This window comes from Rhea pennata, chromosome 22, assembly GCF_028389875.1.
Source record: "Rhea pennata isolate bPtePen1 chromosome 22, bPtePen1.pri, whole genome shotgun sequence".
In the NCBI taxonomy this organism is placed as follows: Eukaryota; Metazoa; Chordata; class Aves; order Rheiformes; family Rheidae; genus Rhea; species Rhea pennata.
Genome location: NC_084684.1, coordinates 2,146,677 through 2,174,322, shown reverse-complemented (window position 1 = coordinate 2,174,322; position 27,646 = coordinate 2,146,677). Strand labels below are relative to the sequence as shown.

The 27,646-nt window shown below is 53.6% G+C and overlaps 2 protein-coding genes across 24 annotated transcripts in view; both read left to right on the top strand.

Annotated features, from left to right (window-relative positions):
* The first annotated feature begins 47 nt into the window (after nucleotides 1-47).
* Nucleotides 48-8,898, top strand: ECE1 (endothelin converting enzyme 1). Of its 3 annotated transcripts, none has more exons than XM_062593316.1 (19): nucleotides 48-116; nucleotides 1,727-1,807; nucleotides 2,630-2,771; nucleotides 2,848-3,060; nucleotides 3,771-3,895; nucleotides 3,997-4,143; nucleotides 4,224-4,289; nucleotides 4,427-4,618; nucleotides 4,855-4,997; nucleotides 5,066-5,180; nucleotides 5,411-5,521; nucleotides 5,620-5,718; nucleotides 5,816-5,893; nucleotides 5,980-6,083; nucleotides 6,351-6,461; nucleotides 6,583-6,650; nucleotides 6,719-6,909; nucleotides 6,992-7,087; nucleotides 7,364-8,898. In XM_062593316.1, exons 1-19 carry the CDS (start codon nucleotides 114-116, stop codon nucleotides 7,538-7,540), a joined length of 2,262 nt encoding a protein of 753 aa, XP_062449300.1. In that variant the 5' UTR covers nucleotides 48-113; the 3' UTR covers nucleotides 7,541-8,898. The 3 variants fall into 3 exon arrangements, with proteins under 3 accessions (XP_062449300.1, XP_062449304.1, XP_062449301.1); XM_062593320.1 differs by lacking the exon at nucleotides 48-116 and adding an exon at nucleotides 1,202-1,232; XM_062593317.1 differs by lacking the exon at nucleotides 48-116 and adding an exon at nucleotides 1,280-1,518.
* A 2,603-nt stretch (nucleotides 8,899-11,501) lies between these two features.
* The window catches only part of EIF4G3 (eukaryotic translation initiation factor 4 gamma 3), a 133,910-nt gene continuing 117,765 nt past the window's right edge, over nucleotides 11,502-27,646 (top strand). For 7 of the 21 annotated variants that reach the window (XM_062593443.1, XM_062593442.1, XM_062593441.1 and 4 more), the window contains exon 1: nucleotides 11,656-11,704. Coding sequence is in view for 1 of the 21 variants with exons in the window: in XM_062593463.1 (XP_062449447.1) it covers nucleotides 11,502-11,704 (203 nt within the window). In the remaining 20 variants the exon portion in view is untranslated. Of the gene's footprint in view, nucleotides 11,705-27,646 lie in introns of all 21 variants that reach the window. The other 14 variants (XM_062593452.1, XM_062593451.1, XM_062593447.1 and 11 more) reach the window with 4 other exon arrangements.

Sequence of the window (27,646 nt, the reverse complement as noted above, 5' to 3'; positions counted from 1 at the left end):
CCGGCCCTCCCCGGGCCCATGGGCCTGCGCGGCCCCGGCGCGCCGGGCGCTGCTGCGGACGCCGCGGCGGCGGCGGCGGCGGCGGCACGGGCGCCCGCCGAGGAGCCGCCACCATGGTGAGTGGGGCGGCGGGTGCCCCCCCCGGGCGGGCGCCCACCGCGTGTCCCCCCTCCCTCCAAGCCGCTTCCTCCTTCGCCGCTTTTCCTTTTTCCTGCTATTTTTTTTTTTTTTTTTTGCAGCGCTGAGATTTCCCCCCCCCCCCGCAGCCAAAGGCGAGCGGGATCTCGGGGGGGGGGGGGGGGTTCTTTCTCCTTTTCCCCCTTGTTTTATTTTATCCCCCCCCCCCCCCCAGCCCACCCGCCCCTCACCGGGGTGGGGGAGAAAAGCGGCGGCGAAACGGAGCCGCCGCAGCCGCAATGGCGCCGCGAGGGAGCCGGCGGCCGCCCGGACGCCGGGGCCCCTCGCCCCGACGTGTCCCCCCACCCCCCCATCCCTGAAAGGTGGGGGGCAGCAGCGCCCGCCTGCCCCCCCCCCCCGGGGCTCCTCTCTTTCCCCGAGTAAATCTTAGCTTTTTTTTTTTTAATTATTATCATTATTATATATTTTGGGGGGAGAAAAAAGGGCGATTTGGGCAAAACAGCGCGGCTGCAAGCGCCGCTACGGCGCTCGCCTGCCCAAACGGGGGCTCGGAGCCCCCTTCCCGCGGCGCCAGCACCCACGGGTGCCCCCGCGAGTGGCAGGGCCGGGCTTTAGGGGCCAAAGCGGAAGGAAAAAAAAATGAAAACGCTGTTGTTGTTGTTGTTGATTTTTTTTTTTTTTTTTTTTTTTTTGGTCCTTAACTTCCTCCTTCCTCTCCCAGATCGGCGCACGCGGGAGCGTTTGGGGGAAATTTTTCCTTTTTATTTTTTTTTTCCGCCTTCTCGCGGCCCGGCGCGGGGTTAGCGCGCACCCGCCGCCGCCGCGGCTGCTCCGCTGGCTCGTACAGGGCTGAGCCCGGTTCGCTCCTCCCCGCCTCCGGCCGGTGTTTTCGGGAGAAAGGGAGCGCCGAAAGCGCCTTTCCGCAGGAAAGCCTTGGCTGGAGGCTCCCGGCTCCGGGAATTTGCCTGCAGCGGGGGGGGGGAGGAGGGAAGGGGGAGGCAGCCGGGAAGCGGGGGGATCTGCAGGCTCCAGGCGCGGGGCGGGAATTTTACGCCCGGAGCTGCAGCGTGGTGCAAAACCGACGGGAAAAGAAAGCAAGTTTGGGTTAGGGCGGGGAGGGAAGAAAGCAAAATTTTGAGGATTAAAACCCATCCTCCCGTGGGAGCTTTTCCCCTTTTTCCCGGCCGGCCCCGGCTCTGCCGCCGTCCCCGCCGCTTCGTCCGGCTCCGCAAACAGCCTCTTTCGGCCCCGGTTTCGGCCCCGGCCCGGCTGTTTCGGGCGGCACACGCACGGCGCTTGTGCGAGCGCCCGGGGCTAACGAAAACCAGGGCCGCGGCGGCTCGTGAGCCAGGCGGGAGCGGCGAGGGAACAGCGGCCTGGGTGAGCGCGCGAGCGAGCCGGTAGCCTCGGGACGAGAGGCGCCGGGCTGGGCTCACCCCCAGCCCCCCGCGCGTAGCTCCGCGGAGGAAGAGGCGGCTTTATAACCTGCTTGAAGTGGGGGGGTTGTTAGGCATCGCCTTCCTCTTCCTCTTCCTCCTCGGCGGCCCCGGGGACACTGAGCGCCTCGGCGCCGCCTTTCGCCTTGCAGATGTCGACCTACAAGCGGGCGACGCTGGACGACGAGGACCCCTTGGAGGCCGACGGCGACGGCTACCCCAACGGCTTCCAGGTAGGGCCGGAGGCGCCCCCGGAACGGGGCTTCCCGCCGGAGCCGCTCGCTTTGCCGCCTCCCGCCGTGCCCCGGGGGCGAAGTCCGGCTCGGGATGGCGCCGGCGGAGCGACCCCGAAGGCACGGTCGGATTCGGCTCAGCAGGGAGTTTGGGAAGTCGGGCTCATGCGGGGATCCTCGTGGCCGGGACGATGCTCCTGCTTTTTTTCCCTATTTCTGCCGGATCAGGGAGCCAAACCGGCTCGCCGAGCTCACCCCGGCTCGTCGCCTGCCCCCCTGAAATAACGTCAGTGTGGCCGATTTTGGGCAAAGCAGCGCCGGCGATCGCGTGCTTTCGCCCGGCTCGGCCATGATCCGCGCGGGCGGCTGCAACTCGCCCGGCTCCGCGTTTCCTCCTATTGTGCCGCCCTTCCTGGCGGGATTTGTGCCCGGCAGCCGCGGCCTCGCTCCCAGCCCGAAACGGGGTGAGCTTGAGCCATGCTGCGGGCCGCAGAGCAGTTTGGCCGGGGAGAGAGTGCACCAGTGGCGGGGGGCGATCCCGTGCCGCCGGTGTGGGAGCGCACAAGGGATTTTTTCCCGCGGTCTCGTGCCGCTGGTGCGGGAGCGCACGAGGGATTTTTCCCGTGGTCCCGTGCCACCGGTGTGGGAGCACACGAGGGATTTTTCCCACGGTCTCCTGCCACCGGCGCGGGAGCGCACAAGGGATTTTTCCCACAGTCTCGTGTCGCCAGCGTGGGAGCGTGCCGGGGGGTTTTTTCCCCCGGTCCCACGGGGAAACGCCGCTGCTTCCGCTGCTTTTTCACGTTTCCCCCCCCGCCGCAGGTGAACTTCCGCGGCTCGCGGGGCAGCCCGGGCTGCTGGGCCGAGCGCACGCGCCTGGAGAAGCAGCTGGCCGCGCTGGCCGCCACGCTGGCCGCCGTGCTGGCCGCCTGCCTCCTGGGCCTCGTCTTCCAGTACCGAGCCCGTAAGTCGGCGCGGGTCCGGCCGCGGCGGGGGGGCACGACGGGGCCGCGAGCCTGACCGGCCGCGGCGCCCCGCAGGGCCGCCCGCCGTGTGCCTGTCGGAGGCTTGCGTCTCCGTCACCAGCGCCATCCTCAGCTCGCTGGACCGGGCGGTGAATCCCTGCGAGGATTTCTTCGGCTACGCCTGCGGGGGCTGGATCAAGGCCAACCCGCTGCCCGACGGCCACTCGCGCTGGGGCACCTTCAACAACCTCTGGGAGCACAACCAGGCCGTCATGAAGCATCTGCTGGGTGAGCGGCTTGGCCGGCGCGGCAAAATCTGCCTCCAGGGATTTCAGGACAGGCTCCAGGCCTTGGCCGGAGAAAAAGCTCCTCGGGCGAGCGGCGGCCGGGACCCGTCTCCGCCTCGCAGCCCGCGGGGACGGTTTGCTCCAGCTCCGAGCAAACAACCGGTTCCTTATCAGTGTTTTCCGCTGGAAAACCCATGCCAGGGCGCCGGGGGCGTCGAGCCAGAAGCGGGAGGGAGCTCGGGAAGAGCTTGGGGGAGAGGGAGAGTGGTGTGGGAGTAGCGGCGCCCGGGCTGCCCGGCGAGGCAGGAAAACCTGGAGGAAAGCAGGATTTTAGCAGGGGGAAAAACCAGTTTAAGAGGCGGCGAACTGGTTGCCGGCTGCTTTTCGCAGCCTGCGGGCAGGCGGAGAAATGAGTAACGCGGCTGGGGAGGGAGCCGGCAGCGCGGGGGCGAGGGCAGGAGCGTCAGGGCTCCTGGAAAAGCGCTTTTTGTTTTTCTTTCCTTATCTCTCTCCTCCGGAGAGCCGGAGCAGCTGCTGCTAGAGGGAAGGAGGGAGGGAGACGGGGGCCGCGCCGGGGGCGGGGGGAGGCCAGGCGCCGCGGGATGCTCGAAGGAGCCCGGCCCGGCGACCGGTCCTCGTCCCGCCGCGTCTTTTCGGGGCCCGGCGCTCCCGCCCGGCGAGCGTCCCGGCTCCGAAACGGACCGTCCGCAGAAAACGGCACGGCCGAGGCGGCGAGCGAAGCGGAGCGCAAGGCGCAGCGCTACTACCAGGCCTGCATGAACGAGAGCAAGATCGAGGAGCTGCGCGCCGCCCCGCTCGTGGAGCTCATCCGAAAGGTTCGGCCTCCCCGCCGGCGCCGGTGCCGGCCCTGTGGCCACGCTGCCGCCCGCTCCGGCGGCGGCGGTACCCGAGCGCTCGCGGCGGCTTCTCCCCGTAGCTGGGCGGCTGGAACGTCACGGGCCCCTGGGCCGGGGGCGATTTCAACGCCACGCTGCGGGAGGTGACGGCCCACTACCGCACGTCGCCCTTCTTCTCCGTCTACGTCAGCGCCGACTCCAAGAACTCCAACAGCAACGTCATCCAGGTGGGGCCGGCGGGGCGGCCGGCGGCGCGGGCGGCGGGGGCCGCGCCGGGCGCTGAGCCCCGCTTCTCGGCGCCCCGCAGATCGACCAGTCGGGCTTGGGTCTGCCGTCCCGCGACTACTACCTCAACAGGACGGAGAACGAGAAGGTGAGGGCGGCGGAGCGCGGCCGGCTCGGGAACCGCCCCGGCCTTTTCCCGGGACGCAGGCCGCTGGCGTTGCCCCCTTCCCTCCCCCCAGCATTTTGTGGGGGGACCGGCCGTGCTGACCCCCCCCCCCAACGTAGGTGCTCGCCGGGTACCTCGACTACATGGTGGAGCTGGGCACGTTCCTGGGTGGCACCGACGAGGCGTCCACGCGGCAGCAGATGCAGCAGATCCTGGACTTTGAGACGGCGCTGGCCAACATCACCATCCCGCAGGAGAAGCACCGCGACGAGGAGCTCATCTACCACAAGATGACGGCCGGAGACCTCAAGGTAGGAGCGGGTCAGCGGCGGGCCACGAGGGGCTTTTCTCCCCGTTCTCACGTTTCTTGCACCCTCCCGGCTTGCTTTTCCCCCGTGGGGCCAGAGGGTGGAAACTCCCGGGTTGCCTCCAAGCTCTGTTGGCCACCACGGTGGGAAGAGTTTCTGGGCAAAACGGTGCTCAACGCCTCGAAACGGAGGTGGAAACAAGGCGGTGGGATGCGTAGCGGCACCACGGCCTTCCGCAGGCGCTGGCGCCGGCCGTGGACTGGCTGCCGTTCCTGGCCACTGTCTTCTACCCCGTGGAGCTCAACGAGTCGGAGCCCGTGGTGGTCTACGCCAAGGAGTACCTGGAGCAGGTCTCCGACCTCATCCTCGCCACGGACAAATGGTGAGAAAGCTCCCTGCGGCGCGCCGGCCGGGGGCTTCCCTCGCTCACCGCCTCCCCCTGCTCCGTAGCCTCCTCAACAACTACATGATCTGGAACCTGGTGCGGAAAACCAGCCCCTTCCTCGACCAGCGCTTCCAGGACGCCGAGGAGAAGTTCATGGAGGTGATGTACGGGACGAAGAAGGTGAGCGAAGCCAGCGTCCCGAGTTGCGCTTCTCTCGCACGTGATTATTTTTTAACCGAGCCGCTGGTGACCGCGGGGTCACTCCCGGCGTTTTTGCAAAGTCCCCGCCGTGGCGCGTGCGAAAGCGGGCAGGTTTTGGGGTCCCACCAGCCCGGGAGACGCGGCGGCGGCCCCTCGGGCCGGGAGGCTGCGGGGCTGAAAGCTGACGGCGGGTTTGTCGCCCCGCGCAGACCTGCCTCCCACGCTGGAAGTTTTGCATCAGCGACACGGACAACAACCTGGGCTTTGCCCTGGGGGCCATGTTCGTCAAGGCCACCTTCGCCGAGGACAGCAAGCAAGTGGTAGGTGGCCCCGCCGCGGCTGGCCCGGGAGAGGGGCCGCTGTGTCCCCGGTGGGAGGACTTCCCTCCCGCCGACGCACGCTGCCGGGTTTCGCCCAGGCGGAGGAGATGATCGCCGAGATCAAAACGGCCTTTGAGGAAAGCCTGGAGACGCTGCAGTGGATGGACGAGGAGACGAGGAGATCCGCCAAGGAGAAGGTGAGGGGTGGCGGCGGCGGCGGAGCCGGGCGCTGCTCCCGTCCCATCCCACCCCGCACCGGGGCCGTGCCAAAGGCGCCTCCGTGTCCCACCCCAGGCTGACGCCATCTACAACATGATCGGCTACCCCAAGTTCATCATGGACCCCAAGGAGCTGGATAAAGTGTTCAATGACGTGAGTCGCTCCGCCAGGCATCTCCGTGCCGGGGGCCGAGCCCCGCGATCCCTGCGGATCACCGCCGGCTTTGCTCTCTCTTGCAGTACGAGGCCGTATCCGACCTCTACTTCGAGAACGTCATGCAGTTTTACAACTTCTCGGCCAGGGTCACTGCCGACCAGCTCCGGAAACCGCCCAACCGGGACCAGTAAGCCCCCGCAGCAAGCCGGGCCGCCTCTTCCAGGAACTGCTGCCGGGGATGCCGGCGGCGGCCGGTGGGAACGTTGCAATGTCTTCTCGCCCGCCACGGCGGAGCGAGCGCGCGGATTTGCACGCGCGCGCATGGGGCGAGCCCTTCCCGATGCTTTGGAGGCGCTCGGACCGTTTCGGCAGAGGGGGGCTAAAGCGGCTTCGCGCCGAGCCGCCGGTCCGCGGCCGGAGCCGGCGCCAACCCCGGGGCTTCGTCTGCCCGCAGGTGGAGCATGACGCCGCCGACGGTCAACGCGTACTACTCGCCCACCAAGAACGAGATCGTCTTCCCCGCCGGGATCCTCCAGGCGCCCTTCTACACCCGCGCCTCTCCCAAGTAAGAGCCCGGTGGTGCTGGGGCGGGAGAGCTCGCCTCCCAAATTTCCTCCTTCTGCCCAGGCCGCCCCGGCCGCGGGCTCTGCTTTGGGGCGCTGAAGCTCAGTGTCGCCCTCCTGCAGGTCGCTGAACTTTGGTGGCATCGGCGTGGTGGTGGGCCATGAGCTGACGCATGCCTTCGACGACCAAGGTAAGGCCAGGACGGGCGGTGGCGGAGCCGGTCGCCAGGAGCTTTGCCGACGGCCCCGCTCCCCGCAGGCCGGGAGTACGACAAGGACGGCAACCTGCGGCCATGGTGGAAGAACTCCTCGGTGGAGGCCTTCAAGCGGCAGACGGCGTGCATGGTGGAGCAGTACGGCAACTACAGCGTCAACGGTGAGGCCGTCAACGGCAAGCACACGCTGGGCGAGAACATCGCTGACAACGGGGGCCTCAAGGCAGCCTACCGGGTAGGAGGGCAGGCCAGGGCGGCGTGGCGCGGGGCGGCGTGCGTGGCACGGCCTTGACGCCGCTCTCCTGCCCGTCCTCCAGGCCTACCAAAACTGGCTGAAAAAGAATGGCGAGGAGGAAACGCTGCCCACCCTCGGCCTCACCAACCACCAGCTCTTCTTCGTGGGCTTCGCGCAGGTAGGGCACCGTGAGGCGCAGGGATGCAGGAAGGGGGGACGATGCTTTGCCGGTCCACAAATGCCTCCAGAGATGCCATGTGGTGGCTGGTGGTGGCTCCTGGGCAAAATAGTTCATGGTAGCTCCTGGGGGAGATGGTTCATGGTGGTTCCTGGGTGAGATGGTTTGAGGAGGCTCTTGGGCAAGATGGTATGTGGTGGCTTCTGGGTGAGATGGTTTGAGGTGGCTCCTGGAGGAGCCAGAGCTCGAGCTGCCCCTCTCGCCCTCGGCTCGCAGGTGTGGTGCACGGTGCGCACGCCGGAGAGCTCGCACGAGGGGCTCATCACCGACCCGCACAGCCCCTCGCGCTTCCGCGTCATCGGCACCGTCTCCAACTCGCGCGAGTTCGCCCAGCACTTCGGCTGCCCGCCCGGCTCCCCCATGAACCCCCCCAAGAAGTGCGAGGTCTGGTGACGGGCGCGCGCCCCGGGGGACCGGCCGCCGCCGCATTTCCCCGGTTCCTTTCCAGAGGCTCAAACCACTTCTCCATGCAACGAACTGCCCAGCGCTCAGCCGGAGCGGCGCCCGGCAGCGCCCGAGGTTCGACCCACTGTGAAAACGCCTTCCCCGCGCTCGCTCGTGGAACGACTTTGATTGCGGTTTTTGGAAGGGGTTCTGCTTTTTCTTTTCTTTTTTTTTCCCCACCGGGGCCGGGCAGCGCGGCGAGACGCACGTACCCGCAGGCGCCCGCAGCGCCCGGTCCGACGTGCCGCCCCAGCGAAGGTGGTCAAGGCAATGAGGATGGGAGACGTTTCAACATATATTTGGGGGGGGAGGAAATATTTTTCTAGCGTTGTGGAATACACTGGAAGATTTCAGGGAAAACGCATTTTAAACCTTTTTTTTTTTAAAAAAAAACAAAGGATTAGTATATTTATTACTTTATATTTTTTTTTAAACTCGGCGCAGCTGTAGGCGCAGCGCCCCTGCGGAGATGGTGCCTCTGCCGGGGGAAGCCGCCGGGGGCTGCCAGGGCCACGGATGTAGTCAGCCGGCCCTGGAGCCCCGTTTTTTTCCCGGAGGACCGTCCTGGGAAGCCGCTGATGGGGGAAAGCGGGGCCTTGGGGACAGGAGGGAGAGAGTCCGCTGGGTCGGAGAAAGGCTCTGCCGAGGATTAGCTTTAATTTCCGTGTGCAAAGGGAAAGAGTTGACGTGCCAAAGATGCAGGCGGGTGGTGACGGCGCAGCTGGAGCGCCCGGCTCTCCCTCTGGCTCCCGGCCGTGGACCGGCCCAGGCGCCTGCCTCGCTTCCCCGGCAGGCTCGTTTCTGTTTTTCATTTTATTTTGTTTTTATTTTATTTTTTTGCAAAACCCCTTCCTGCAAAAAGGGACGCGTGGCCTGCCGCAGGCCAGGCCGCTTGACTGCTAAGCCGCAGGAGGCGTGGATCAGTCCGCGGTCCTCGCAGACAAGCACGGACGGTTCCCGCCGCCGCTCCGCTCACTGCCGCCCGGGAACTGCAAGCCCCGAAATCGGGTGTCACTCCAAAGCCTCCGTCCCTCCGCAGCCGCAGCGCCCTGCGGGACGAGGGGCTTCCTGGGGGCTTTTTTAATGCTCTTTCTGCGGTCTTTGGAAGGAAACCACTGGCGGTAGCTCAAGTGCCCACGTGCTGTCTCATGGGGCACTTCCTTGCTCTAGGCGGAAAGCAAAGATGTAGAGGGATTTTTAATATTTATATGTAAAAGGAGGGGTTGGGGGGATTTCTTTTATAACTATTTTTTCATCTTTCAGTGTGGGGCTTACTGTAATTGAAATAAATACTTTCTACTGAGTCAGAGGCTGGTCACGAGGTGTCTTTCCTTGATGGTTGGGAGACCCGTATGTCCCCCGTGTGTCCGTCCGTCTCTCCCCTCGCTGCTGCGGGGTCTATATGGAGGAGACTGTCCAAACTGAGCTGAGGAGGCTTCTCCCAGCCTGGGCTTGGCACCTACTGTCCTTCTCGGAGGTTAAAGCCAGGTTTTTGAACCCAAAAAACTCATTCTCAGTGTGGGCGGCCGTCACGTCGTGCTATATCCGTCTGGCACGGCCCCAGGTATCTCCCCCGTGGGGAAGTCTTTCCCGGCCGCTTTTCCTTCCTGCTTCCCCGCTGCCAGCAGGTTGCTCTCCGAGCGCCCGCATTTGTAGCTCCGCGACGCGGGTCGAGGCACCGGGAGCCTCCTCGCGGTGGCTCCCACGGCGAGAGGATGGGTTAAATCCCCCTCTCGCTGTTTTTACTGCCTCTTTCCTCTCTCCGCTCGAACAGGACTCTATTAAGGGAGCAGCGTTCAGCCCTCCGGCACGGGTCCCTCGGGGGGTAGGTGAACTCCCAGCGCTCGTCTCGCGCGCCGTGCGAGAGGCGAGCCGAGGCCGTGCTTTCCCCGGGAACGGGATGGAAATTGTGGCACGAGCCCGCAGAGGGCGGTGGAGCTGAGAAAATCGCGGCGAGGAGTGGAGCTCGTGCTGTCAGCGAAATACATGGCCTGAGTCCGTCCTCGGCCGATGTGTTTAAACTGCAGCGAAATGTCCGTGTTCCTAGGAAAAGAGAGGAGCAGGGCGGAATAGGAGGAGTCGCTTTCTGGCGAAATCTTTCCAGCGAAGCTTTTTGCAGTCCACATCCCGCTTACGTCTGCCGTCGCTCCCGGGGAGCGGTATGCAGCCGGGGCAGGTCTCCTCCTGGTCATCCCGCGGGATCCAGCCCACGCAGAGGTCCTTGGGAGCGCCGGCCCCGGAGCGAAGCCAGCGGGAAGCCTTCCAGCGCTGCTCCTTGCCGGCCTCGGCAAGGCGCCTTTTTGCCAGGCTTTGCACGAGGGTCTTGGCCAGCCGGGACGCGGCGGCCGAGGCGGCCCACGGCAGGCAGCCGGCGTTGGCCCGTCCGGGAGCCTGCCGGAGGGAAGGCAGAGCTAGAGGGAGGTGATTCATCCGGCTCGCGCGCTGGTGCCTGGCACGGGCTTGCCCCATCCGGGGTGGTATTTGCTTTATTTTGCGCTCCGAGGGCCGAGCCCGGGCTGGTTGGCCTGGCCGTTCCCCTAGGAAGGAGGGGAACGCTCCGAGCAGGGCAGCATTTTTTTGTATTTTTGTGTTTTTTTTTTTTTTTTTTTGCAAGTTTTTTTTTTGCCTGGAGGGTGCACTGGCAGGGGATCAGTGGGGAAAAAGCAGAAACCCAGCGAGGGAGGTGCTGCCACGCCAGCCGGGAGCGGGTGCCCGGAGATGCCTCCAGAACGAGCCGGAAACCGCCGCGTTTTGCAGCAGTCCCAGGCTGTGGGGCGCCCTGCCTCGGGGCCGCGGGTCCCCCCGGGGCCGCGGGTCCCCTTGGGCCTGGCTGTTTCCTCAGGGCCGAGGGTCCCTGCAGGGCCAAATGTCCCCTCAGGACTAGGTGTCCCCTCAGGGCTGAGTGTCCCTGCAGGGCCAAGTGTCCCCTCAGGACTAGGTGTCCCCTCAGGGCCGAGTGTCCCCACAGGGCCAAGAGTCCCCTCAGGGCCGAGTGTCCCCTCAGTGCGAAGTGTCCCCTCAGGACTAGGTGTCCCCTCAGGGCCGAGTGTCCACTCAGAGCAGTGTGTCCTCTCAGGCCCGCGTGTGTGGCCCCCCCTCCCGGCCAGAAGCCGAGTGTTGCCGAAGCCGTTCCGGAAGCGCCCGAAGCCGCGGCGTCCCCATGGCCGAGAGGCTCCGAAAAGCCCCGAGCGCCTCCCGACGGGGCGGGAATCCCTCTGCCGAGCCTTTCCGAAGTTTCCCGAGCGCCCTCACGCCGCCGGTCTCCGGAGCGAGCCGAAGTTTCCCGAGCGCCCGCCGGGGGTCACGGGAGGCGCCGGGTGGGGAGGCGGGGGGGAGGGGGGAGACCGAGCCGAGCGAGGGGGGCGGGGCGGAGGGAGCGTGCGCCCGCGAAGGTCTCCGGAAGGAGCCGAAGTTTCCCGAGAGCGGGTCGCCGGCGAGCACCTCCGGAAAGAGCCGAAGGTTGCCGAGCGCCGGTGGGCCGAGCGGCTCCGGAGCGGCCCGAAGGCGCCCGAGCGTCCGTCCTGCCGGACTGCTGGAGGCGGCCGCAGCGCCATGTTTGATGCTCCGCTACTTCAGTGAGGAAAATCCGCCGGCATCGCCCGAGAGCCGCCACCGCGACGGGCGCCGCTGCCCCGGGGGAGGGCGACCGAGACCCCCCGCCGCCGGCGGCTCATGAGCAGCGCGGCCTGAGCCGCCTCCCCCCCTCCCCTCCCCGCCGGCCCCTCGCCCGTCCCCTCCCCGCTCCGAGCCCTCCGGGAGGCGCGTTGTCACGGAGACCGGCCGCCGGTGCCGGCCCGCCGCGCTGCCCCGGCCGCCGCACCGGCCCCCGGCCCGCTCGCCGCTCCCGCGGCCCGGCTCGCCCCCGGCCCCGGCCCCGCTCCCCGCCGGGGGGTGGTGGCTCCGCTTGGCCATGAGTTTACCGCAGAAGGCGGCTTTGAAACCCGGCGCGGCGGCGGCGGCGGCGGCGGCGGCGGCGGCGGGGGGGACCGGCCCCGGGAGCGGGGCGGCGGCGGCGGCGGCGGGGCCGCCTCCCCCCCCGGCTCCCCCTCACGCGGCGGCGGCGCCGGCGCCTCACCCCAACATCAGGGCCTTGCCGCCCCAGCCGCCCCAGCAGTATCCTTTGGCCCGGGGAGGGGGGGGGCGGCGGTGTTTGGGGGTGGGGGGGGGCGGCCGACACCCCCTTCCCCAGAGCGAGCGGGACCCCCGGGAGGCGGGGGGGGGGGGGGGGCGACGAGGGGGGGGAGGCAGCGGGACCCCCCCCTCCAGCTGTGGGCGGTGGGGGGGCGAGGAGGGGGGTGCCACCTCCTTGTGTGCCCCCCAGGCATGGGGAAGGGGGGCTGCACCTGCTGGGGGCTCCTGGAAAAAAAACGGGGGGGGCTTGCCCCATGCTCGGTGGGGGGGCTGGCTTGGGGGCCTGGCCCCTTCCCCTGGGCCCCCCCCTCCCCCAGCAGCAGTGACCCCCAAGGGTAAACTTTAGCTGTAAATCGCATGTGGGTTTTATCTCGAATCCTCCTCCTGGCCAGGTAAGTGCTTTGGTTTTGCTTTGTTTTGTTTTGTTTTTTTTAAAATAAGGCAAATTTAAAGCTGGCTGGTGCCGATTTTCATGTGATTTTTTTTTTTTAACTTGGCTGGTGGAAATAAATCTAAGGTGGAATGCTGCGCTGAGCGGCTTTCTCCGCAAGGCCCTGCGCGATGGGGAGGAGGAGGAGGAGGTTTCCACTGGAAATCCCACCACCCAAAAATCGCCGCGGCTACAAAGAGAGGCCCGTGTTGCCGTGAAATGTTTTTAAAGGTCTCCGGTTCTCTGCGACTAGGCCCCAAGTCAGGAGGTAAATACTGCAGGGCTCAGCAGGAAAGTGAGGCGGCGAGCGTGCATGTGTGCATGTGTTTTGTTTCCAGTGTTGGACAGCATCCCCTGACAAATTGACTTTCCTGCCCTGGAAGTTTTGGGGACAACGTAAAGTGAAAAATGTATTAAGTGCAATACTGCAGGACCGTGTTAACCTGGAACGGTGTCTCATACAGTATGTCTGCTGCGCCGTGGGCAGCCAGGAGTGTGTGTTTTGCTATTTATTGGTGGTAATGACTTACATTTTAAAATGGAAATGTAGGCTATTTTTGCTGAGAGCTGGCTGTCTCAGCTGTGTAATGTGTGCGCTCCTTGAGAAATGTGTTCCCTGTGCATGAACATTTTATTGCTCTCACTTTCAGTTTTGAGGTGGGAAAACTGAGCCCTGTTATAATCAGTTTAGGTCCATTGTTTTCTTGAGCTTCCGGCAAGAATGATTCTTGCCATGACCGCAAATGCAATGCTTAAATCATGAGACTGTTGACGTTACAGATTTGTTTGGGTCAAGTGAAACCTCTGAAGGCCTGAGAGTGCTGCGGAGGGCTGTGCTCGTCACTTGGTGTTTTTGACTAGCTTGTGATATTCTGCGATTCAAGTATGTGCTTCATTTAGGGAAAAAAAGTGCAAAGGTACTGTCATTACAGAGAAAGCGGGGTGGTGGTGAGCGAAACTGTTGCTGAGAGGAAATTTGCTCAGTTTTGAGTGATGTGCTAGGTGGTATGGTGGAAACGGTGGCCAGCTTCACATATAAAAATCAGTGCTCAGCTGATCTTTCCAGCCAGGTACTGGTTTGTCTGAACAGATTCTTTTTAATTCAGTACACAACACTTTTATGTCTTGAGAGTTAAATTGGCTAAAGTTTACCTTGGTCTGGGATCATGCACGTGCTAGGCTTTCTGAGGCATTGTATTTTCAAGTAATCGTTAAAAGCACCTTGGAGGGGTTTGAATACTTTTCCAACACCACGGAGAGCTGGATTAGTGGTGGATGGCAAGGGTGGCTGTACCGCAGGAGCTGAAAGAAGAGACCACCGTTGCTTTTGGTGAAGAAAACAACCTGCCTGTGGCGGGGAGGGACCTTGGGCTTGCCTTTGAAAGTAGCCCGAAAGGAAAAGGCTGAGAAGGAATGGGCAAATCCTTTTCTAAAGGAGCCAGCAGTGGTGCGGCGGCATGTCACGTCTCTTGGACACAACAAGATGCTGAGACCATGAGGTAGAGAGGAACAGGGAGGTATTGGGTGGATACAGCAAATTGGAGGTATAAACGTGGAGAGGTTGAAGTGATAGGATCTATTTTTATTTATAGTAGTGTCTGTTTTGGAAACATTGTGTTTGACCGATACAACTCCTTAACTTTTAAAGTAATAAGCTGTCCTTGTAATATATACAAACACTGCGTTCCTGATACTTTTTCAGTTAACTCTGTTCAGGTGTCCTAGCTGGTTTTTTCTCTACTGAAACTTGCACGTGCTTTCAGATTGTAAACAAAAGCTGTTACCTTTTATAAGCATTGCTGCAAAAGCAGGGCTTTGGGAGCATAGTTCAGCTGTGATTTACTGAAGTGCGCGGGGTCATCTAAGTTCAGCCTTATTTTTAGTTCTGTTTTTTTTTTCCCCTTTCTTTTTTTTTTGATATGACTATTGAGACAGCATTACCCTGCAGCAGATAAATTACGACTGCAAGCTTCTCCTGGCAACTTGGAGTGAGCAGGGCACTGCAAGGTCTCAGTATTTCCTTCTGATGGCAACGCAAGGATTTATTTGTTGATGCAGATGATCAGTGCATTTGTTATGTGTTAGTAGATGGACTGAAGCTCTGACTCAGGCTCTTTAAACTGGAACTATTTTCACGTGGTGAACTTGGTACCATTGGACATGCACGTGCTTTTATTATTGAGTGCATTATGAAATTAACTGGTTATCTGTAGGGCTGAAGAAGAGGAATTGGGATAAAGGGGACTGTACAGGAGGAGGACTGAGGACTGCTTATTTCATGTGCATTTATAGAAAGGGAATAGGGGGAGAAAAATAAAGGGAGAGGAAAGGATTGTTCAAATTCTGGAAGGAAAGTGAAATTAGAGAGTGATGGACAGACATAAAGAACAGAAGTGTTTTGATCTGAGTTTTGTTCTGTTCTGTGCTACATGGGAAGTTATTGTAGGTGCTGCAAGACGAAAGAGAGCTTTGAAAAATTTCTGGAACATATAAGGACTTCAAGAAGTTTATTTTTTTGTGCAAAAGTAACCTGAAATAATTTTGTTTCTCTAATAGTGGCAAGTATTAAATCAAACTGGATTTAAGGCAGAAATTGGGCTCAAAGTTATTGGTCTGTACAAAACCTCCAGTTTAATTTGGACCTTTTCTGAGGGGCTGGGAGGGATTGTATATGTGTGTCCCTATGAAATGATATGCAGACGTTCATTATTATAAAAAATAAATCTAGGTCTGCCTACCTTTGCTTTGGCTCTCAAACTGCCTCCGAGGAATGAGTTCCAGATGAACTCTACTGTTCCGTAGCAAGACTTCTTTCATGAAAATGTAAAATAATGAAGGTACACTCCAGCTTGCAAGCTTACCGTAGACATTTATATTTTAGCTTGATGGTAGTTCTGATGTGTGTTGAACTGAACAGCGTTTCTTTACTCTCCCTCACGCTGCCGTTTAAGAGTTTCCTAACGTATTTTTTGTGTGTATGTGTGTTATAATAAGCTGCTCTTTCAAAAGTCCCCATGATGTGAATAAATTTTGTGGATCAATATAATTAGGTCACCAGTTTCTTCGCAGCACCAGCCTAGACATCAGCAAACAGTGCGCTATAAAGGACAAACAGATTGATTTGTGTTGAACTCTGGTAACACGGCATTTTTGCTTCTAAGACCGACTCTTCAGGGTTAAGTTCACACTGTACCTTGGAGCCAAATTAGAGCCATCTTGGGCTCTGTGCTGTTGTCAGTAGGGTTTTGTTTTCCTTTTCAAACTTCTTTGCATTTGGAGTGTGTTCAGCTTCCTGATTGTTGATGGCCTCTGTGCAGGCAACAGTAAACTTGACCTTAACAGAATCACCTTTGCTGTTTCATTGTGGGATTGGGTATCTCTCAGCATGGGTATTTTGCAGGTTTTTACAGCCAGGCAATTATAGCAGGTTCAGGATGGGTTTTAAGAGACAGTCGTTTAAAATCTGTTTCTCACTCCTCTTTTGTGCCCCCCTCTCTCTCAATTTTGTTTCTGAGAGAGGCTGAGAAGAAAGGTCTGCCTTTGGGGGTTTTTGTTTTTGCGTGAAATGCGTCATAGGGATACTCATGTTGTGTTGGGTCCCTTGGTAATTCAGCATCTGCTATTGTTTTTGCAAGGCGCTGTAGCTAACTGTACTGTGGTCGCTTGTCAGAAAGCAGCAGGCTGGCTCCTGCTCCACTGGGTCCATGCAGCAGTTCTTGCCATCTTTCTGGATGAGGATCGAGGTACGCAGCTGGTTCCCAAAAGACTGGGAGAAGAGCAAGCAACACAGGATCGCTGTCAGGAATGTAGAAGACGTGCGAAGTCGGGGTGAGGTTCTGGCAACACGTACCCAGTGTTCGGATGCAGGCCAGGTTGTGCTGTTGGAGGAGGCCTGCTTTGGTAGTCTCCTAGTTAAAATAAGACTGTTGACGAGGTCTTGGCTGCGTGGAGTTTCTATCTTTGTTCATAGACAGCTTAGTGAGCAAAGAAGTGAGCAGAAATGCAAATTATGTTAACACTGGAGGGAAAGTACCTGTGAATTTCTCCAAGGAGAGTATCTTCAGTGTATCCTGGAGGAGACCAGGCTCTGGGTTGCTGTGATACCTTCTGGGAGTTTGGGACTAACACCATCTTCTCATGCCACTTACTTTCTTTATGGGTGTGTGTGGTGGTGTGTTTCCCCCCCCCCCCCCCCCCCAGAGTATGTGATGCAATGTCTTGTGCTCTCTGGGGTTCATCTGTTGATGACTTTGAAGACGAGGACCCAGGGATTAGGCAGGCAATAGAAGCTGCCTGGGCATAAAAGTCAGGGCGGAGTGAGGAGCATGTTTGTGGCTTTTGTGCGAAGTGTGATATCCCCATGCTTCAGGTGGATCGACTCAAGCTCCTGTGCTGCTTTTGCGTTGAACTTGAGCTAAAATAAGAGTACGTTCAGCAGTTCTCTTCCAGATGCCAGTCGCAGCAGCTCATGAAGAAGACTGTTTGGAGAGTTACAGTCATGAAAGAGAAGGAGTGGCGAAAGGCAGGAGGGAGGGGAGGAACTGGGTTAAGATCAGAGATGTTCCTTGCTGTCTGTTTGGAGTATGAGACTTGAGCTCAGGAGTGAGCTCTCTGAAATCTTGGCCAGATGAAGCGAAAGAAGGGGAAGCAGCGTTGCCCGAGAAGTGTTTGTGTTTTAGAAGCGTCTGCAGCAGTAGAGATGGTACATCTGGGGAGGGTGTGCAGCAGGGGAGAAATTTCTGAAAATGCAGCGTCTTTCCCTGCTGTCCCATGATGGTGGCTGTTGTGCAGAGGAGGACTGGGCCCGGGCTTAAGAGCGTATTGCCAAAAATTAAGTGCTTTTAGGCCTCTGTGCCATCTCCGCTGTTGATGTTCCCCAGCTTTGGCACATCTTCTCATTCTTTCAAGCAGAAATAGCTTTGACTGATTCCACGACAAAGGCTAATCATGTTATAGTGCAGATATGTTGTTTTACTAGCTTTATGGGGAAATGGCTTGAAGAAAAGCATTCTTTCAAACACGTGATTTGAAATAGTTTATTTTTTTTCCTATGTCTGAAGACACAAGTGTGTATGTTTTCTGGCAGACATCTGCATGAGAAGATTACTTGAGGCGTTTATGTATATATAAATACATATATATATTTAATATGCAGTACTGATCTTGGATCACAGTTTTTTATTTGTATCCGTGGTAAGAAGCTGGTGAGAGAGTAATAAGAGACTTAAACTTCCTTTTAGATGCTGATAAGTGGAAAGATTTTCAGTTGTGTATGTTGATTTTTGTCAGTCATTTTATGGTTGCAAAGCTCTTTTATATCGTTAACTAATATTTGAATGTGCCAAATGTGCATCTTCTTCATTTTTGTGATAGACTTAGCAGTGAAGATTGCTCCTTAGAAGACATAGGCAACCTGTATTTTCTTTCTGTCTTTAATCCTGCAATTTCAGGGCTAGTCAACGGTCAAGTTTAGTTGTGTGTAAATCCTCTAATGTGATTAGAGTTGCTATAGTTTTGACGCTGGGGAATTATAGAAGGGTAGTATCGCTGTTTTGTAGGCATTTCTCTAATAGCAAACTTTATCTGTGACTTGAATATGTTTTATTTTCAATTGCAAAGAGTATTCTTGAAAGAATGGGGAAGAGAGAACTTGTGTTCGTTACAGAGTTAGCTTTAGGTGGAGGCGTCGTGTGCCCCCGTGGTCTGGGGGTAGACTGTGAAGGGACTTATGTATGTATGTGACTTAAGAGAACATAGTTGATGTGATTTCTTGTAGTAGTGTGCTTTGCGCTTGATGGTACTTTCAAGAACTTCTTATATGCACAGCTTTCCGTTCCAAACTGTGGACTTAGTTTGGCCTCCCAAGTAGGAAATGGTGATGTGGAACAGCTGGAAGAAGAAAATAGAATAGGTCCTTAAAAAAGGATCAAAGGGAGGCAAGCAAAAAACAAAACAAAACAAAAAAAGCTTCTAGGCTAGTGAAAATTTCTAGTACATGTTATTCTTATGTTTTATTATATACATTTGGAAGATGTCCCAGAATGTGCTCTCCCTTTTCGTAGTAGGTAATGGCATGTTGTTGCTGATGGGACTTGAGTCAAATTGCTGCTGGGCATATAACTAGGTTAATGGGACAGATTTTTTTTTTCTTTCCTGAAAGGAAAATTACATGTTCTCTATTCTTATCGTACTATAAAAATTGTTTTTACCTTTCACTTTTTTGTAGTCATCTGAGATGGACAGAAATGGACCAGTTTCCCACCTAGTGTGAAGCATTAGATTGTACCATGTTTATAACAGTTCTTCTTCTACCAAAGATAACATATTTGTACTGTTTGTTGTAACACCTCTGTGTACCTTTGCTCTGGATAAGAGTTTTAAATATGCCTTAAGAAAAGCAAAGTGGCTTCTAAAACATGCGTCTCAAAAGGAAACACGTGTATGCTGTCCTTGACCAACATCGGTAGCATTCTCCAAAGCTGTCAGTGAAATGTTGAAATAGGTTGAGACTTGTCTACATGTACAGAGCAGCTGTTCCTTTCCAAGTGGTTGAACTCTGCAGGAATGAGTCTTCTGGAATAAGAGTGTTATAATAATAGTAAGTATATGGGAGTAACTGTGCAGAAATCTCCACCAAGAAGACCATCCCACTCTTACCAGGGGAGGGGACTTCGTGTGGCACCTCCTCAGAGTGGCAAGAAAAGAAATCTTGCTGCTAATCTTTGAGTTTCTTTGATGCTATTAAAAACATCAAACAAAGAAGACTTAATACAGTTTGAGACCTTAATTAAATAAGGCAAGTTTTCCTGAGTTTAGGAAGTCTTAGCAAGGTGGAAGGTAATAAATATTGCACTGATCCTCTCTCTGGTTGCCAAAAGATTGTGTGTTTGCTTGTGTTTCATTTTGATTCATGTGCAAGAGTAACTATGCGAGTTACTGAAATACTGAAACTAGTCTGATTTAAATGTCTGATTTAAATGCCCTGTCTTGCTACGGGCTTTTGAAAATATGTTTGAACTAATGCCGTAGCTGTGCTAAGGGTGGTCTGAACAAGAGATTTCCTTCTTTTACGCTAGAGTGTGACATAGAAGCCTTGAAACTAGTATTTTTCTGGGCTTCTTGTTGTTGTTTTACTGAAAAAAAAAGCAGTCTTCAGTCTTTTCAGATTAAATGGATCTTCCAACAGGAGATTCCTACTGGAAGAATCAAAGGGAGGGAATTTGTAGTGACAGTACTTGCAGCTCTGGTTTTTTAGTCAGCCACCAACTCAAACAGGATCCTAACATCCTGAAGAAAGGAAATGCCTGTGAAAATCGGTATTCCCAGTAAGATACTGAGAGATACGGAGAGACCCAGCCCTTTTGTCCTTGGCCTACCGTGAGATCTTCCTCGCAGAAGCAACTCAACTTGAAACAAAATTCAGACTGAAATCCTGACTGAAAACTTTTTGAAAGTCTTTATTCTAGCTTGTAGCGTATGAGGGCTTAAGGCTTGACACTAGAAATTTTGTTTTGCTCTGTACAGCTGGTAAATTCGGCAGACTCAATATGTACGTTATACTTGAAAGAGAACTTGGCAGGGAACTATTGCTGAAGATAGATAATCTATACCATTTATTTTGGGGAAGTCAAGAACCTAAATCAGGAGGCATTTAAAGCTTGTTTCTTCTGACTTCTAATGTGAAATTCATGATGCATCTTAAGCTCTGGAATATGTTGGGAAAGGGACTTCGGTAGCTGGTGATTCATGCCCAATTTTAGCATTGTAAAAATTGTGTAGAAGATACGATTCTATTATGAATATACGATTTCTTGAGCTACTGAGACATTTTTGAGCTTGGTCTGCTCTAGAATATATGGTTAGCATCAGCTTGAGGCACTTTGTCGCTGATACTTGCAGAAATATAAAGGGGAGTTACTGGATGGTCTCACTTCAAATGCTTTACTCTTTTGGGCTCTGTTTTTTGTAGTCTAGATTTGTGAAATGAACCTTAAAATAGGTTTCAGAGTGCTTTTATGTTTATTTCTTTTAAAAAATAATCATTTTTGTTGATAAGCAAATATTACAAAGTGTAATTTATAGGCTGTTTCGTGAGCTTAAGCTGTTTAGCTTAATTATATTGATTATAGTTCCCAAAATCTTAAATAAAACCTTTAGAGAACATTCATCAGCTCATATAAGCTACTTGCTGTATGTTTAAATATTTGGTTGTAAGGTTTTGTGTACCGAGTTTAACTTGAAATGATTCCTCCCACCTTCCCACACCAATTAAAAATTTTGTCATACTGTCTGTCACGGTAGTACCTGGTATTGCAGACATCAGCCAACGTAATTGCTGCAAGTATTTGGCCCAGTCCCCATCTTTGCTTGCTGAAGCCAAAGCACGCTTTATCCACTCAGACTGACGTTAATATCATTAAATAAATGAATGAATTGTACTGTCACCAAATTCACATTCTGGCAGAGTAAGAACATATGAATTTTATAGCCAGGACCTCTATCCAGAATGTCTTATTGAATGTCCTGGACGTCAGTCGTGGGGATAGTCAGCGAAAAGCTTTCTAGTAAAACGCGTATGTCGTAGCGAGAGTTATGATGAGGAGTGATATAAAATGCTGAATTACTAGACATCTTGTCGTCTAAGATGAGTATTAATCAACCCGTAAAGTGCATGTAAAAAGAAACTGGAGTACTGCCCTGGAGTAGGTGAGCGGAGGGGAACTGAAGAGGGGTGGAGAGCTGTTTCTTCCCTTGGCAATGCGGCTCTTCCTTGCAGTTGGGAGTATGTTAGTGGGGGAACCTAGCCTTGCTGGGAAGTGATGCGAATGAGGATAACTTAGTCTGTACCAGGGAGTTTGAAGCCTCAGTGACTGAGCTAAAGTGCGAAAAGGTCATTCAGGATTTGGAAGATCTCGGAGTGGTCTGCTAAGCTTCCACCTCCAGCAGGAGAAGATTGGAAACCCTTTCTCAGTGGAGAGCGAGAAGAGCTCGCTTGTCAGGCTTGGACCACTTCCCCTTGTTGTCTAGCTCCATCCTAGTTTTTATTGTGTTGTGCTTAGGACAGTGATCTTGCGCAGGAGTAGGGGAGGTAGAAGATCTGTAATATCCACCCCTGCTGCAGGTGGATCAGACGCGTCCCCGGATTGCATAGGGAAAACTGGAAATGTAAGTGTTTTGACAGAATAATTGGTGAATCGTATAATTGAGTATCTGCATCCTGAATACACTGCAGCCGTAAAGTTTTGCAGATACAAAAATACATGGCCCCGGGAGCAGGTGTAGCTGCTTACCGCTGCTCCCTGGGTTCTCCTTGAAAAAAGGACTTGGTTGACCCCATCTGACCCTGTGGAAACTCTGGGTGACTAAATGTAGTGTCTGAGCATTGCTGCAAGTTAACTCTCAAATAGTGAAGTAGCTCGTGATGCTTTGGATGCCGTCTTACTGCAGGAGAGAAGGAATGTGAGAAGCTGCAATTCTCGCTTGCCTGGTGACCTCATTTTTTTAAACTAAAGAGAAATTGTAAGGGGCAATTCTGGAGTCTAAAGTTGATGCTTGCCTCCAGGAAACTGCTGGTGAAGCTGATGTGTGCTAGTTGAACTTCTTAGTTTTACCAGTACGTCTGATCAGAGTGGGGGGACAGCTCTTTTAATGAATATTATATGTGTTTTGCTAGAATTTTTCTTGCGATTTGGGCTAGTAATTGTTAATAACTATAAGTAACTATTTCCATGTTTTGCTGTCTGTCACTTGCTTCCGTATACTTCCATTGTGCATACGGAGGAGACCAAATTCATCCATATGGTGATGGTGAAGACTGAATTCAGTGCTCTCAAACTGGAGCAAATCCTTACACTCTCTTCCTCCCCCTCCCCATGCCTTAGTGTTTGTCTTGAGTACAGTTAATCTGATAAAAGGCTGCTAAAATAGCACTGCTAACCAGTGCAGTCTTCAGGACTTCCCTGCGCAAGTTTTAACAGGTGATGTCACTCCTTGCCATGGCAATGATGAAAGCCAAACGGTTGGATAGTGTCCGCGGGTACTTTTTCAGAAGCTTGCAATCTCCCTTTTGAGGACCCGCTACGAATGCAGCGATATTGCCGCTTCTGTGCCGAAACCAACAGAACTGGGATGTTACACCAGTCGAAAAATGAGGGGTCCCGTTTGCTTGGCGTGCGTGTTCGGCCGGCGTGGGGTGCGGGCGTCGGAAGCGTCCTTTCAGCGTTTGGTCGAACAGTCCCGAGCTCCGAGCAGGCAGAGGCAGTCGTGGTGAGTGCCGCCGCTTTCCCGGGGCGTACGGTGCAGCGCAGCGGGTTTGTCTTCACCGGCTTCCAGCTGCGTGCTCGTTCAGATCTGTAAGGCTACTTCAGAGGCCAACTTGTGTAATCAGGAGAGCGAGAGGTGCGCTTGGAGATCTTCCTCGGTAGGCACGTGTAGAAGATGCAGCCTTCCTTCCTCGGTTTACTGCTGAGTTTGTGGCTCAAATTCAACAGGCAGAGCTAATGGAAGTAAAACTTTTTTTTTTTTTTTTAAATGAGAAATGCTCTGAAACTGATGTACTGTAGGTGTATTGAAGACTAGGATATTATGGTCTGGATTTCCACTTCAGACACCTAACATGGTCATGTTCCTGTTAAATCTTATTTCAATCTTACATCTCTGTTGTACCTAGCATTAAAACAGATTCACCTGGGATAAATATATTGTCGCTATTACTCTTTTTCGTAAAGTGTCCTGTAGAGGTGTGTGCAAAGTTTGCAGCTGAGAGGCCTTCTGAGGAAAAAATGGAAATGTGAAGGACTGGATCGAAGGCACCCAGAGATCCCTTCCAACCTAGACTACTCTGTGAATTCCAATTTTTGTGCAGCAGTATAAGCTGCATCGCTCTGTCTTCAGTAGGTGCTTGCCTTTTCAGGATATCATTTTGCATGGCATGGGATTTTAACTCAGGAGAAGTCATACGGTCTGCATGTGGCAAAAGGGTATTTACGATTTGAATTCATTTGTTTCAGAGGTTTATTAAAAGATTATGGGGGAAAATGATGAGATGTTACCAAACTGGGAGTTGAAATGAACGTTAATCCTCTCAAGGAGCGCGCTTCGGGAGCGTGTTGCTGGGCTCGTGGAAGGATGATCCGTCTGGGTGACAACGCTGCTGTTACCGTGATGCCTCCTGACAGCTCGACCAGTTGAGCATTCAGTTTTACCATGAAGTCACAGCGTGAAGTGTTAGAGACACGGTAGGAAATGTAGCCTAGCCAATGAGAGAGCAAACTCCTAGGCTGGTGTTTGATGTTCATCGTTATCACGCGGTGAGAGAGCTCAGGATGGGAATATACGGTCCTGCTGTAGGATCCTGAACGTCCAGCAACGTAAGCTGGGGCCGTCCCGGGGAGAGGGGTGTGTGTGTTGTGGGAATGCCTTATAAGCTACAACCTTTGTGTTTTTAGGGTACAAGATTCAAAGTAAATAGTTGGAGGAGGAGAGTCCTGCATTAATGAAATGCATTGGATGGTAAAAATGAATAAGTTGTGTTTTACTGAGTTACAGAGAACTGCGTTGAAACTTAGACTCTCTAGTATTGAGTGAAAATTACCCCTGCTGAATGCTATAGTACTTGTTTCTGTCCTGGGAATTCCCCCCCCCCCCCAGTCCTGTAGCAACATGCCACAAGATTTTTTTTTTTCTAATAGTCTCCCATTGGAAAAGTAAAACTGCGTATCTTTTTCTACAGCTTGATACTACTTTTAATACTCACCACAGTCATTTCTGTTTCTGCTGTTTGAGATGAGATAGAAGGTTCCCTCCTGCTCTTTCTTCCTCGGCAAACCTTTTAGTTATGCCACCCAGCCCTCTTTGCTTTCTCTATTTGGACTTTTTAACATTCTTAACTTGTGATATAAATTCTATTTAGAAATAACTTTGTGTATGTGTGTTAAGTAACTATTCAGGAAGATGGAGAGAGAGAGAGAGAGAGAGAGAGAGAGGCAACATCCCAAATCTTCGCTTGCTGGTGCAGCTGTTAGGACAGAGGAATTACTCTGCTAACACAGTTTCTTGCCTGATGTAAGCTGTCCTCCCTCGATGCTTTACAGCCGTTCCAAGCTGCAGGACCCAGACCACGGAGCGTTTTTATCAGGTTACCTCGAAGCAACGCATGAACAGTGTCTAAGCAGGTCTGAGCCTCTTTGTGAGCATGCGTGCCGCTGGTATGAAGCCAGAAACTACTGTTTTTGGCTGCTAATTGTGGGACAGAGATATGCTAAATTTGAGGGGATCTGTTCTGAAATGTGATTCAATTTGCATGCAATACTGTGCATTTTGGATATTGCAGTATGAGTTGTTTTAAGCCTAATGATAAAGAGTAGAATGCAGAGGTATTTTACAACATATAACTTTAATGCTGTATTAGTGGTTGTGTTACTGAATGTGAAGGGTTGAAGATGGGTATGGCCTTGTCTGTAACATTTTATTAAAATACTTTCCTTTTCTGCTAAACTGAATGTAGGCACTCATCTGATGCAACTAAAAGTCTAGAGGACAGCAGGGAACTATAACTGTTACTTTTAGGGTAGGACAAAAGCTAAAGTAAATCTAGAAAGGAGCGGGGCTGATGCATGTCGTTTGGCCAAATACGAGCTCAAGACCTTGTTCTCCCGTGACTCTCTGCTCATTGCTACCGTGTGGTTTTAGTCAAGAAGGCCACTTGCAGCCGTGCTTGGTGCGTTTTCACAGCGTTTACCGAGGCATTTGCTTCGTCTCGTGTAGTCGTTATTCAGTGCAAGGCTACGATCGGTTTTTATGATGGCCTCGTGGCGACGGTTGCGACTGCTTTGCTCCGTAGCCTGGATTGGTAAAGCGACCCGGGCGGTAAGCTTTCCCTGCCCATCTCTCCTTTTCCTAACCCTTCAGTCCACTTTCATTTTTAAAGATTTTTTTTTTTTTTTTTTTATTTTTTTTAAAAAAAGAACAGATCATTTTATAGAATCTGGGGACTGGGGAGGAGTCGGATAGTTTTTAAACTGACAAAACAGAGGGGGTGCGGTTAGCTTTGACCCTGGGTAGTGGTGGTTATCAGCTGGGGCAGAAACGTCTTAAGCCGGCAGCAGCTGGAATGTTTTCTGGCAGCATCTTTGCCTCTGCTGTCTCTGGAGAGAGGTTTGCATTGGGCAGAATCGCCCTCAAACGTGCAGGCATTTCTCTGCTAAACAGTTTCTTACATAAATACGTTTTCTAACATTTACAAAGCACTTGGTAGCCAGAGGCCAGTGTAGAAAACCTCACAGAAGAAAGCAGTGTTAAGATATCTCTGTCTTTCAGGTAATGTTTTTTTTCCTTCTGTTGTAGCTAATTGCAAGAATAAAGGCAGTTAAGAGTATCTGAGGACTTTTTTTTCTGCTGCACCATACCGAGAAGTGCCTTGTTCAAGAGGCTTTCTTCCCTCCCAACTTAGTTCGTTTTTAGAACGCTGAAGGGCATTTTGAGACTTTGTTATAACTTCATTTAACATCATGTTTATATGAAACAGACAAAAAAAAAATCCAATGCTTTGCCAAATATTTTTGGAAAGAACAAGCTTTGTGGATAATCGTTTTCATGTTCTACCTGCTCCTTGGTGTGTTAAGACTGTAGAAGAATCTTCTCTAGCCTGGAAAAAGGCTTTGAGAGATTAGCCCTCAAGTATTCACTTGAGGCAGGTTGATTAAGAAACATGCTCAATGTTAGATTTAATCAAGATTTGAATAATGGAGTTAGAATTGACTGTCACTCCTGTAATCCAGTTATTTTTAGACCGGAATCGGTATGCACCACTCCCCAAATAGTCAATACCATGGCTCTGAAGGCAGCCTGATCAAAATGCCATTTGACAGGGTAGATCATCTTCAGTTTTACCCTTGCTGTTTCACTCCATTAACATCTACCTTATTAAACACGTTGTGCCCAGCTTTGCCGTTCGGCACAAACGAGCTCTCGAGGCAGCGCTGAGGTTTGCTATCCAAAGCGCAGCTCAAATACGTAAGTAGAAGCGAGTCCAGCAGTGTGCTCGTGTTGATGGCGGGACTTAAGCTCCTTTTATAGTCAAGAAACATTGGAAGTGTGTTGAGAAGGAGCTCTGTGTGAAAACTTAATCACTTTTTGCTCTTGGATATCTTGGAAGAGAAAAGCTCAGGTATGAATCATCTTCAGGATGCAAATAAAATTTGCTGAAGCAGGTGCCTCAATTATTGCTAGTGTCCAAAAGCCTTTCCTGTTGGAAGGCCTGATGGTGGGACGTTGCAATTTCCAAGACTTGCTGCTCTCCTCTTTCAAAGCACTGGAAACTCCTCGGCCAGATTCGCACAAGAACTCACTTAGCCTCAGCGTGTCGCCTCAGCCCTGCCCTCTTCTCCAGCCGTGACTGCAAGTATTACGGTGCGAATTGCAGATATTACAGTTGCCGCGTCCTGAGCCTTCTTACATTTGTTAACTTCAGTTACGTGCCTTAAGGGGAACTGGGCTTGTGGAAATGCGAGGTTAGCGCTCGCTGCCGAGCGCTGGAACAGCATCTTTTGGTATCTTGCAAGGGCCACGTGACTGTGTGGTGTTGCTGCTGCTTAGCTGTATGTGTCTTCTCTATGATGGGAACCAAACTGCGTTTCTCCTGTGGCTTTACATCTCCAGCTCAAGGAAATGGTAGGTCTTATCTGAAAGAAAGCCTGAGCGATAGCTGTTGACTGGGAGAGGTGCCTGGAGGAATTAGAGGTGGAAACCATGCTTAATTTGAGGGTATCTGCTGATGGTAGGGAGTCCAAAATCCAGGTGTCTTTTTGAAGGGTCTTTTAATCAGCTAACAGAAGCTTTACGATAAGCAACTTGAAGGCTTTCACTGAGTTAACCATCCGCTTGGAGATCGTTCTGGGGAAACAGCGGTTTTTATATTTGCTCTTTAGTGAGCAAAGAGAAACCAGGTTGCAAAGGGATTGAGTAGAGGGAAGTGGAATTGCTTCCACAAGAGGTGAATGTTTGAATGAACCTGGATTGTTTTCGAAGAGCTTCCTTACTTTGTGCCCTGATTCTGTGGAGAGTACTGGAACGCCTGATTTGCTAAATTGCTCTGAAAGAACTGGGAAATTGCAACTGAACAGTCTTTCCAGTGAGAAGAGCGATTGCTGTTAAAAATTAGCAATAGCCGTGCCTAGTGAACCCTCTTCAGTAACGTCGTTTTATTTGTGTGTGGTGGTAATGTCAGCTTCCCCTTAGCAACTTGTGTCGGCGTGGCCCAGAAAAGGCCAAAGCTTGCACGGAGTTAATCTCGTAGCGCTTTAAAACAAATAGTTACTTAGGGGCTAAGTGGGAGCTGTGACTCTGCGGGCTGTGCATCACCCTGCCCAGGCTGGGCTTCTCTTTGCCAGGTCCAAAACCCCCACCCAGAGTTTTTAGCTTTGGTTTTGTCTTCTGGGCTCTTAGGTCACCGAGGAAGAGCTCATACATAACCGCAGCCAGTCTTAAGTTGCTCG

Bases quoted from the DNA above. Each gene is read 5' to 3' on its own strand.
- ECE1 (XM_062593316.1), top strand. The intron at 2,772-2,847 runs GTAAGTCGGCGC...GGCGCCCCGCAG, and splicing joins CGTCTTCCAGTACCGAGCCC to GGCCGCCCGCCGTGTGCCTG. The intron at 5,181-5,410 runs GTGAGCGAAGCC...CGCCCCGCGCAG, and splicing joins TGATGTACGGGACGAAGAAG to ACCTGCCTCCCACGCTGGAA.